The sequence below is a fragment of the Paroedura picta genome, chromosome 1 (genome assembly GCF_049243985.1).
Source record: "Paroedura picta isolate Pp20150507F chromosome 1, Ppicta_v3.0, whole genome shotgun sequence".
NCBI lineage: Eukaryota > Metazoa > Chordata > Lepidosauria > Squamata > Gekkonidae > Paroedura > Paroedura picta.
In genome coordinates, this window is record NC_135369.1 from 198893514 (window position 1) to 198906178 (window position 12665).

General features: G+C 46.7%; 1 protein-coding gene across 9 annotated transcripts in view; it reads right to left on the reverse strand.

The window, feature by feature from the left end:
* Nucleotides 1-12665, reverse strand: part of TASP1 (taspase 1) — a 141670-nt gene that overhangs the window by 86113 nt on the left and 42892 nt on the right. For 8 of the 9 annotated variants that reach the window (XR_013227170.1, XM_077316189.1, XM_077316207.1 and 5 more), the window contains 2 exons: nt 10251-10370; nt 5198-5276 (listed from right to left, as the gene is read on the reverse strand). Coding sequence is in view for 7 of the 9 variants with exons in the window: in XM_077316189.1 (XP_077172304.1) it covers nt 5198-5276; nt 10251-10370 (199 nt within the window). In the remaining 2 variants the exon portion in view is untranslated. The remainder of the gene's footprint in view (nt 1-5197; nt 5277-10250; nt 10371-12665) is intronic. The other variant, XR_013227172.1, reaches the window with a different exon arrangement.

The following is a 12665-nucleotide window of genomic DNA, read 5'->3' on the forward strand; positions in this document are numbered from 1 at the left end:
CTGGGAGGAGAAGTAGGGGGATGGGTCTGTCTCACTGCAGGTCTTCATCATTTCCTGACGGCTCCGATGATTCATTCCCGTCGTCGGTGCCACTTGAAGAGGAAGTGTAATTCAGTGGTCCCAGCAGAGGAGTCAGAAGCGCCTTCACTGTCTTCTTTCCCGTAGTCGGCGTCTTGGTTGTTCCCGGAGTGTCTTTTCTTGCTGGTCTTCCAGTGGATTTCTCCTGTCCAGAATCGGGTGTCTTGGGCTTCTTAGACGGGCAGTCAGCAGGAAATGGCCGTGGCCCCCGCATCCCAGGCACAGACCCTTCTCACGACACCTGGCTCTTTCAGCCGCATCAGGTCTTGGTGGGAATGGGTTTCTTCGGAGTACCCAGCTTCTTCCCATCCCTGGGCTTCTCGCCTTCCAAGTGAGTAACCAGGTATATCCTCTTCTCCACCTTGCCAGCCAACCAGACCCATCTCTGAGTTGTCCAGGTTCAGACATTTCTTTGCCAGATCCGTGCGCAAGCCCTTTCGAAAAGCTTGAACCCTCTTTGCCTCCACCCAGTCCGGGATCAAGGCCACGATCTTTTTGAATTCATGAGTGTATTGAGCCAACGACATGGACCCTTGCTTCAAGCTCCTCAAATTCTCCAGCCCTGTCTTTGCCTCAAAAGGATCCTCGAAACGCTCTCTCATGCAGCGGACAACACAGTCATAATTTCTCACCTCCATCGGCGCATACTTGTACAGGTTGATGAACAAATCGCACTCACTCCGCATAATCCTGGAATGTGTGTCCATGCTCCACCATACAGCCTTGGATCTGGATCAGGTAGGCATGGAACTCTTCTGGATCACCTACAAACCAAGTGTGGAAGTGGCGATGGCGCTGTCCGTCCCCCTCTGGAGCAGGTGCTGGCACTGCAGGAGCCGCCGGCTCGTTGTGGGGCGGCGGCTGGTTTGTTGCAGGCTGGTCCTGCGGCGGCTGATTAGGCGCCAGCTGTGCTGGGATAGGAGGCTCCGCCGGGTCTCCAGCCAGCACAGGCGTGTTCCTTGCTCCAAGAGCAGGTGCAGTCATCCCTTCGGGACGCAAGATGAGACACCCCATCTACGCCAGGAAAAACTGAGCACCTCTCTGGATGTTAGGATCGGGATCTGCAGCCATTGTCACCAGCCAGTCTCCCATTCGATCCATCATGTCACAGAGTTCGAGGTTCTTGAGAAGGATCGCAGTCTCTTGATCCGGGACCCCTCTACACAACTCACAACTCCAATCAGGCACCACAGGGTCATCATACTTGGACCGTCTCCGGTGATCGGTGACAAGTAGTAATCCACCCCCCGGCTGTCCAAAGCTCTAGCCAAACCTGATCTGGCTGTGACCGGGTAGGAAGACCGAGAATGGGTGCCCAAGGGAGTAGCAGAATTGGGGCGGCACCTCTCTACTACTGGCCGTGGCACCTGCTCCCCCGCAGCCTCGTCGGCTCGTTCTTCGGCGGGGGTTTAGGTTTTGGTTCCCCCTCTTGGTCCGACATCTCAGAACGAGGAGGATGGTTGTGAGATTTGACTAACTATCAGGGCTGACAGACTAGCAACTAGACTTCTGAATTAATAGAAAGCTTTATTGCTTAGCAGATCAGAACACCTCAACGTTCATAGTTGAATCTAATCAATACACAAAAGGCAATCACTTTTACTGGTTCATTTTCCCGCCCAAAGCTGTAAATTTCCCAGAGAGCAAATAGCCTCCTCCTGCAGGTGCCAGCCTGGGCTCGTGTCCAGGAAAGATAGTTAGGTCTTCTCGGCTTTGTTACACAGCTACCCTTCCCAGAGATAACTCAGTCTAGCATAATTGTTACAGAAAACTAAATCACTACATAGACAGGTCAGGGTTGTTACAGAATCAGTGAAACAGACACACATTAATACAAGATGGAACCACTCAGGTCAAGCATAAATCATGGCAGTGATTATGGGATCCTGACAACAGCTAAATTTTGCACTGCCACCATGAAATTGCGTACTATGTATGTGGATCAGAAAATTTCTCTCTGATCCAACTTCAGAAGGAGCCAATTCTCACTGGCAACTTAAACTATGTCTTAAATATTCAATCTAACATCTTAAAGTTTTTATGTCGCCAGATCTTTTTTTAAAAATTATAATACTATTACTGGTTTTTCTCTTTTTAAATTGTCTTAGTTTTTAATTGCATGTATTTGAATTTTGGTCTGAATGACCGTAAATAAATATTGAATCATAGAATAGGAAGAGTCCATACAGGCCATCTAGTATAACCCCCTGCTCAGTGCAAGATCAGCCTAAATCTGTCAAGCTGCCACTTAATGACTGCCAGTGAGAGGGAGCTCACCACCTCCTTAGGCAGCCAATGCCATTGCTGAACTACTTACTGTGAATTTTTCCCCCCTGATATCTAGCCGATATCATTCTATACATAGTTTAAACCCATTACTGAGGGTCCTATCCTCTCCTTCCAACAAGAACTGCTCCCTGCCCCCTTCTAAGTGACAACCTTTTAAATACTTAAAGAGAACAATCATACTCCCTGTTAACCTCCTCCAGCTTGAACGTTTCCGAGGCCTTCCCTCATAGGACTTGGGCCCCAGGCCACAGATCATTCAAAAACATTTTTCTATGCATCCTTTGGACTCCATCCATTAAGTTCATGAATCTGCACAACGTGCTTTCCTCTGTGTGCAAGCAAAATTTCTATGACATTCAGTTGATACATGTACATGTTAAAGTGAATCCTTCAGATTCAAGTTAATAAATTATAAATGGAGTGTTTTAAAAGTAGAACAAAGTTTGAGTCCAGTAGCACTATTATTAAAACCAATAAAATATTATTATGGGTATAAGCTTTCTTCAGAAGTTTTTAAAATAGTCTATCATATCTAATTCCAAAATCAATAGGTGCATTTAAAAGCTTGATTTGTAAAACTTGCAACTGGATGTTTTCATATTCTAAAAAAACAGGCCTATAACAATTAGCTCAGCCTACCACTTTGAAGTAGGGATAGCAGATATTCAAGCCTTACTGATCATTATTTTAAATCCTGTAATGTAAGAGGTAAAGTAGACATGATATGGAGCTGCAGTGGCTTCATATACTGAATGAGAAGCACATTTTGTAGAACCAAAGTAAATGCCTAGTCCAGAAATAATCTAACTTGAAAAAGTAACAGACCAGAAAACTTAGGCCTGGTCAAAACACGCAGCAGAATGAAGTGATCAAAATTGCTTTAGCACTCCAAACTGTAGGTGAGGAATCAGTTTTGAATGCTCTCCTATGCTGAGAGTTCTTGAAAACAGGAAAATAGACTAGCTGGTAACAGGAAAATAGACTAGCTCCACTCCAGGTGGAGCCAGAATTGCGACTAAACTCCAACCTAGAGATTAATTCCCCTGAAGAAAATGTCTGCTTTAGAGAGTGGACTCGATGGCATTATACCCAGCTGAGGTCCTTCTACAGGCTCCACTGGTATTGCCCAGTATTCTGCAACCTGGTATTGCCTGGTATTTAGCAGTCCCACCAATTTGCAATCTATAAAAATCAAACTTCAGTAAACCTAACTCTGCAATCTGTATATACTAGCTTCAAAGCCCGTTCCTAAGAACGGGCCTTGAAAGGGCCCCCTCCCCTGGCCCCTTGCCAGGCAGCGTAAGATGGCCTTGGGTGGCAGCTCACAGCCGGATTAAGTGGAGCAGGTGGGGGCTGGGCAGCTCGTTAGCAGGGCCGGGACAGAGCTCCTTAGCAGGCAATCAGCAGGCCGAGAGGCCCTCATGAGCAGGCCCAGCCTAGCAGGCCAAGAAGCCCTCGTTAGCAAGGCCAGCCTAGCAGGCCAAGAGGACTTCATTAGCAAGGCCAGCCTAGCAGGCCAAGAGGCCTTCGTTAGCAAGGCCAGCCTAGCAGGCCAAGAGGCCCTTATTAGCAAGGCCAGCCTAGCAGGCCAAGAGGCCCTTGTTAGCAAACCCTCCACCACAACCCTTTGCCTAGGTCCTCTCCCTTACCTGCTGCTGGCTCCAGGCACTGAGGCATCTGAGAGCAAAGAGGCTAGAGTCCAGGGACGGAGGGCGGGAGCTGCAGGGGCAGGGCCAATCAGATCAAAGCTGGCTGCACCCTGATTGGCTCTATTCTAACTTGGACAGCTGGACGCGTCCCACCCCCTAGGCTGATTCATAAATATATAGAGTAGCGGTCCCCAACCTTTCTTTGGTCAGGGACCGCCTCCGGGGTGAGGGGGGAGCCAACGGCCCGGGCGCCGCACGGTAGCTGCACGCAAACGCAGGTGCCGCGGATGCGAGTTTTCGCCACCAGGGGTGCTAACGCGCATGCACAGCAACTGCACGTGTGCGTATTCTCCACCAGGGGGGCGCAAATGCGCAAGTGCAGCAACTGCACGTTTGCGTCGCCGACATGCCAGGCATGCTTCTTCCCCGAGCTTCTCGCTGTGGGGGGGGAGGCAGGCGCGGCCTTTGCGGACCGGTACCGGGCCACGAACCGGGGGTTGATGACCCCTGATATAGAGGAACAACAATGGATAAGGAATACGCATATTAGGTATCTTTACCAATTTGCAGGCTGTGTCCACAACCATCTTGATAATTACCAGACTTCATCAGTGGGGTCCTAAAGACACTTTCCTGACAATAAGCCCTTCTGAACAGACCTCACTAGGATTTTGAGTAGACCTGCTAAAGACTGCTTTCTGTATGTCTTTTATGTGGGTTGCATTTGCACAGACAAGGGAAGCACAGCTGGCATTATGGACCTCACACAAATGTATTTCTGTCTTTTCTCTGCAAAACCATTGAACAGACTAAAACAATCAGGCTCATTAGCCCATGGAATATATATTGCAACACTAATTAAAGCTTACAAGGAAATAATTACAAGTGGAAGTTTTGACCATGTCTATCCACTAACCAAATTATTAATTTATTTAGAATATATTTCTTTGCCACCTCTTCAGAGTTCTGCTTGACGCACCTTGCAATGAAGAACCACAACCATTAAAAGTAAATACAATTATTTTACTCTGTGTTTCTTAATATATTCGAAGATAGCGGTCACAGGCAGGGCTAATTCAAGCTGAAACGAAGGACTTTTTATGCATTTATGTTAATCAACAACATAGCTTCTATCATTATATGCTAATCATATCATGAATATTTATAAGAATAGCAAATACCTGAGGTACTCACAGCTGTAGAATAAGGATTCTGAATTCCTGTATTTTCAGCCCAGCAACCACATCCATAAAGAGCTGCCTGTCAAAAAAAATAGAAAAAAAAATAAAGTATGTATTTCAAGCAAATGTATTTACAACAAACTTAACATGGTTTGCCCCCTTCAAGGATCGCTGCCTTGCCGAGGCAAGGGGGCTTGCGTAGCTCAGTGAAGTATTGAGCTATGCCGTGCAGGGCCACCCAAGATGGACAGGTCATAGCTGAGAGCTCTGACAAAAGGTGATCCACTGGAGAAGGAAATGGCAAACCACTCCAGTATCTTTGCCATGAAAACTCTATGGACAGTTCCAAAAGACAAAATGATATGATGCCGGAAGATGAGCCCCTCAAGTCGGAAGTGTGTCCAATATGTTACTGGGGATGAGCAGACGGCTAGTACGAGTAGCTCCAGAATGAATGAAGCGACTGGGCCAAAGCTGAAAGGACGATCAGTTGTGAAAGGGAACTGGTGCTGAAAAGACAGTCTGATGCTGTAAAGATTTTTATTCCATAGGAACCTGGAATGTCAGATCCATGAATCAAGGCAAGCTGGACGTGGTTAAACAAGAGATGACAAGACTGAACATCAACATTTTAGGAATCAGTGAACTAATATGGACAGGAATGGGTGAATTTAATTCAGATGACCATCAGGTATACTACTGTGGACAAGAATCTCACAGAAGAAATGGAGTAGCCTTCATAATCAATAAGAGAGTAGTAAAAGCAGTCTTGGGATACAATCCCCAAAATAACAGAATGATCTCAGTTCGAATCCAAGGCAAACCATTCAACATCACAGTAATCCAGCTCTATGCCCCAAACACTGCTGCTGAAGAGGATGCAGTTGACCAGTTCTATGAAGCCCTACAACACCTTCTAGACGCAATGCTAAAAAAATGATGTGCTTATCATCATGGGGGATTGGAATGCTAAAGTAGGAAGCCAAAAGATAACTGGGATAACAGGCAAGTTTGGCCTTGGAATACAAAATGAAGCAGGGCACAGGCTGGTAGAATTTTGTCAAGAGAATACAATGGTCATAGTAAAGACTCTTTTCCAACAACCCAAGAGACAACTCTACACATGGACATCACCAGACGGTCAACACAGAAATCAGATTGACTATGTGCTCTGCAGCCAAAGATGGAGAAGTTCTATACAGTCAGTAAAAACAAGACCAGGAGCTGATTGTGGTTCAGATCATCAGCTTCTTGTTGCAAAATTTAGGCTTAAATTGAAGAAAGTAGGGAAAAGCTCTAGGCCACTCAGGTATGAACTAAATCATATCCCCGACGAATATACAGAAGAAGTGACCAATAGATTTAAGGAATTAGATCTGATAGATAGAGTGCCTGAAGAACTATGAACGGAGGTTCGCAACATTGTACAAGAAGTAGCAAATAAAACCATCCCAAAGAAAAAGAAATGCAAGAAATCAAAATGGCTGTCTGAGGAAGCTTTACAAATAGCTAAGGAGAGAAGGGAAGTGAAAGGCAAGGGAGAAAGAGAAAGATACACCCAACTGAATGCAGAATTCCAGAAAAAAGCTAAAGAGATAAGAATGCCTTCTTAAATGAACAGTACAAACAAATAGAAGAAAACAATAGAATGGGGAGGACCAGTAAATTGGAGATATGAAGAGAATGTTTCATTCAAAGATGGGTATGATAAGGGACCAAAATGGTAGGGGCCTCACAGAAGCAGAGGAGATTTTAAAAAGGTGGCAAAATTATACAGAACTATACAAGAGCGAGCTTAACATCCCTGATAACCACAATGGGGTAGTTACTGACTTGGAGCCAGACATCCTGGAATGTAAAGTCAAATGGGCCTTAGGAAGTCTGAGAAACAATAAAGCTAGTGGTGGTGACAGCATTCCAGTAAAACTGTTCACAATCTTAAAAGATGATGCAGTAAAAGTGCTACACTCAATATGCCAGCAAATTTGGAAAACTCAACAATGGCCATAGGATTGGAAAAGGTCAGTTTACATTCCAATCCCAAAGAAGGGCAATGCCAAAGAATGTTCAAATTACCGCATCATTGCACTCATTTCTTATGCCAGCAAAGTTATGCTCAAAATCCTACAAGCTAGACTCCAGCAATATGTGGACCAAGAACTTCCAGAAGTACAGGCGGGATTTCGAAGAGGCAGAGGAACTAGAGATCAAATTGCCAACATACGCTGGATCATGGAGAAAACTAAGGAGTTCCAGAAGAACATCTACTTCTGCTTTATTGACTATGCTAAAGCCTTTGATTGTGTGGAGCAAAACAAACTGTGGCAAGTTCTTAAAGAGATGGGAATACCAGAGCATCTTATTTGTCTCTTGAGAAACCTATATGCAGGTCAAGAAGCAACAGTGAGAACCAGGCATGGAATCACTGATTGGTTCAAAATTGAGAAAGGAGTTCGGCAAGGCTGTATACTGTCGCCTTGCCTATTTAACTTGTATGTGGAGCACATCATGAGAATGGCGGGGTTAGAGGAGTCACAAATTGGGATCAAGATTGCAGGGAGAAATATCAACAACCTCAGATATGCAGATGATACCACTCTAATGGCAGAAAGTGAAGAGGAACTTGAGCCTGTTGATGCGGGTGAAGGAGGAGAGTGCAAAAGTTGGCTTGAAATTCAACATCAAGAAAACGAAGATCATGGCATCCGGCCCTCTCAATTCCTGGCAAATAGATGGGGAAGAAATGGAGATAGGGACAGATTTTAATTTCCTGGGCTCCAAGATCACTGCAGATGGGGACTGCAGCAAAGAAATTAAAAGACGCTTGCTCCTGGGGAGGAAAGCTATGGCAAATCTAGACAGCATCCTAAAAAGCAGAGACATCACCCTGCCAACAAAAGTGCGTGTAGTCAAGGCTATGGTATTCCCAGTTGCAATGTATGGCTGTGGAAGTTGGACCGTAAGGAAGGCCGAGCATCACAGAATTGAGGCTTTTGAACTCTGGTGCTGGAGAAGACTCTTGTGAGTCCCTTGGACTGCAAGTCGAACAAACCGGTCAGTCCTAGAGGAGATCAGCCCTGCCTGCTCCTTAGAAGGCCAGATCCTGAAGATGAAACTCAAATATTATGGCTACCTCATGAGAAGGAGGGACTCCCTGGAGAAGAGCCTAATGCTGGGAGCGATCGAGGGCAAAAGAAGAAGGGGACGACAGAGAATGAGGTGGCTGAATGGAGTCACTGAAGCAGTAGGTGCAAATTTAAATGGACTCCGGGTAATGGTAGAGGACAGAAAGGCCTGGAGGATCATTGTCCATGGGGTTGCGATGGGTCGGACACGACTTTACACCTGACAACAACAACAAAAACATGGTTTGAGAAAGAAACCATGAAGCACATTTCTATTCCTGACACCTCCAAAACCCCAATAGCAATACTTCTGAAAACACTGGTGAATAATTTGAGGAATATTTCTTTCTTCTTAGGCTGCAAAAAAAATCCCTTAACTCTCAGCAAGGAAGCATCAGGTGTGCTGACATAGCCCAGGCCAGGCACCTCCTTTCCCTGACTAAGCAGGACTCCACTGAGCCTCAAAGGTGAGGAGCAGGCTATTGGCCCACTGAGAAAGGTCTCCAGGCTACAATGCACTCTGATGATGGGGGGAAAGCTAAGACACAATCTAGCAAGCCTTGCATATATTTTCAGGACATACCTATGTTTCATGACAGGTGATCAGGAAATGCATTATGGTTAAACTAGAAATAAAGCCCATTTTATTTCTGAACAAAATGGGCGCTAGGAGCCTGTCTTCTCTCGGCGCCGGGAGCAGCCTCACCGCGGCGAGGCCATTCCCGGGGCCGAGAGAAGTCTGGGAGAACACCGTTCTGTTGCCCTGCGAGCGGCGAAGGCGGCGAGAGGAGGCTAGCTGTGGCCCCACCCCCACCCTCCCGAAAGGCCAAAACGGCCTCCTCTCGCCCCGGGAGCGGCAAAGCCCCTCCCGGGGCGAGAGGAGGCCAGGCGCCGCCCGTCCCACCCTCCCAAAAGCCGGGAGAACGGCAGCGGTGGGCGGGCAAGGCTTCTGCCGGCCCCGGGCGCTCCTTCGGGGCCGGCAAAAGCCGGGAGAGAATGGTGGTTCACACTTACCTGAGGTGTGTGCTGCCAGTGGTATGTGTGAGGAGTCCGGGGCGGGCCAAGTGGCCAATAGGGAGGCGCGCTATGCCACTTGGCCCCTGAGTGGCTCTCGGAGAGGGCCAATCAGGAGCCGCAAAGCGGCTCCTGAGTGGCCCTCTCCGAGTTTTTATCCCGGACGAGTCCCGCCCTAACTCCTCCCACAGAGCCCTTACTCTTTTATTTGTCCTGCGGCGCAGTGCACCGCGCCGCGGGGCGGGGTTTAAAGATTACAGAGCACATCAGTAGATGTTTCCAGCTCGCAGTATGATGACATTAGTAGATAGTATGAAAGTTTGATGCAAAAGCTTAAGATTAAAACTGAAGGCCCCTCTCCACTGCCCTAATAAAATGCATTGTTCCTATGTATAGATTCACTGTGTTAGTCTGAAGCAGGAGAACAAAGTGTGAATCCACCACCGAGCCTGGTGTCACGGTTAGGAGTAAGGACTTCTAATCTGGCAAGCCGGGTTTGATTTCATGCTCCCCAACATGCAACCAGCTGGGTGACCTTGGGCTCACCACAGCACTGATAAAGCTATTCTGACCCAGCAGTAACATCAGGGCTCTCTCAGCCTCACCCACCTCACAGGGTGTCTGTTGTGGGGACAGGAAAGGGAAGGCAACTGTAAGCCGCTTTGAACTTCCTTCGGATAGAGAAAAGCGACATATAAGAACCAACTCTTCTTCTTCAAGACCAACAAAGTTTGAGCCTCATGCGCAGATGAGCTGTTCCTATTATGTTATCAAGTTCTCAGTCCTTACATAGAACTCATATATAGGCGTACTATGGAGGAATGCTCCTTTTCCCAAGCTCTTCCTTTCAGTCAATAGGTTTGATACAACAAAGCTGAGATGCCAATGACCCCACAAATCCCGATTCAACCCACCTGACCAACTCTTCCAGGATGCTTCAAGGCTAAGCCTCCACTGGAGACCGCAGCAGCAACGTTTCCTTCCTGGTCGACCACAACTGCGCCAACTGTGTCCAGGGTTCCTGAGTCATTCTCCTGAGTGGCAGAAAGATGAGGGCAATGAAAGCACATTCTTAAGGTGGACATCATATTAGGCTTCTAAGGATTACAGTCAAATTGATCTTCAGAGTCCACTACAGGGGTCCCCAATGTGATGCCCACGAATAACCTTTCCTGGCACTTGTAGTTTGTAAAAAATGAGTGTGGCCAGGTGGGGTGTTTGCCCAGCAGGGCTTCTCATGGGCACATTGGAGATCTGACCAGCTATGCAGATGTTTAGAAAGTTGCTTCAACAGCAGTGCCGTCATAGCACAAGGAGCTTCTCAGTATGACTGAAGATGTATGCAGGAAAAATATTTTTAACTAATATGTTCATTTTAAAAGGCATCCTGTTCAACTGGTCTTCTGGCTGAAATCCTGTAGAGCTACTGATAGCGTTACGCATGACATCACTTCCTGACATTTTGTGCTGGGCTCCACCTCTTGTGGCAACCATTTAGTAGTCTACACTCTCCAACTTGAGACAGAATTCTCAAGGTGCCCACAGGGTCAAAGGTGTTGGGGACCCCCGGCCTACTAGCTTACAACACAGATTACAAACATGTCTCACACCCAAAAGTGACTGTCTTCACTCACAAGCTGAAGGAAAGGTCATTCTGTCAGTAATAACCTCTAGGATCCCCCAAACCGTTATTTATCAACCAAGCCTTCCCAAGGGGTTCCAAAAAGTAATTCTAAAAGGACCCCCTATCTGTAGCCAAAGGCACACTGTACTTCTCACATTAGAAAGCCACCACAAAACTCATCAGGAGAGATCACAAGTGTCACCTAGGGAAGAAAGGGAGATCTTTGCCAATCTTAACATTCCCAAGAGAAGCAGAGATGACAAAGAAAGGTCTCTATTCAGGAAAGCATAGTAAAAACCAAAATGAAACATGCAGAAGAATGCCTAGCACAGAAACTAATTTGAAGAATTTAAGGGACAGCATCAAGGACAATATGAGAGACAGCACAACAGAAGGTCATAGGTTCAAACCATCTTTGTTCCTTTGATGGGTGCACAATAAGCACAATGACAATGAAGGGAGGCTGACAATGATGCTGGAAGAATTGATACCTAAGAAGAGATGACCCCCCCCCCCCCTGAATGCAATTGTGCAATTCATAAGAACAATTGAGAAGCCATATTGGATCAGGTCAATGTTCCATCCAGTTCATCTTGCTGGCTAGTTCTATCAAGCTCTGAACTTCTTGAGGAGCTCCTTCTGGTTGAGGCCAAATGTACTTACTTAGGGCCAGGGGTCCTCAATTGGTGGGTGTTACAAGATCAAAGCGCACTCGCCCAGCCAGCATAAGGCCTTAGAGGTGAGAACCAAAACCTTGAATCAGATCTAGAACTTGACTGGAAGCCAATGCAGCTGCCACAAGACACATCTCGTGTGGGCTCTCCATGGTGTTAGTATGGGAACCCGGGCAGCTCTATCTTATTTATTTATTTATAATTTATATACCACCATTCCCAGAAATTCTGGCTTATGGTGATTTACGACATTTACAATAAAATAAAATCAGAGTTCACGGGGGTGTTCCGGAAGGAATCCGCATGCACGAGCACCATGTCGGAACAGTAGCACTCCGTACCGGGCTAAAGCTTGAAAGCATGTTCCGCGGCAGACCTGCACTTGCGCGGTCCCAATGTGGGGCTGCACATCAGACCGACACTGACGATGATCTTACATTGAGTTTGAGGTGAATGGATGCAAAAAAGTGAGTATCTGTGAGGATCCAACCTTGGGAAACATATTTTTGCCCCGTGGCATTGCCATGAAGGTGTGGCTTTGTTATTTTTGTGGTGTATGCTGTGGTTATTGATAGAATAGATGATCTTACAGAGAGTTTTGGGTGACTGAATACAAAAACCCTGAGTTTTAATAAACTCAGAGATATGCTGAGTGTCATACCATGGACGAGAATGCTGGAAGGGAAGGGAGCATGTGAAGGGTGGGCGCTACTCAAACAAGAGCTATTGCATGCTCAATCAATGACTATCCCAGAAAGACGAAACACTGCAGGAGCTCTAAGAAGCCTATTTGGATGAACAGAGAACTTCAAGAGGAACTAAGAAAGGGAAATATTCAAGAAATGGAGGGAAGGACAGAGCTCTAAAGAAGAGTACCTACAGGTTACTAGGCACTGTTGATTAGCAATCCCCAACCTTGGGCCGCGGACCACATGTGGTCCTTTGACTAATTGGAGGTGGGCCCCGAAGGATGCCTTCTCCCCCCCCCCCGGCCCTTTACTTCATCCCCCCCGCCCTTTACAACATACTTC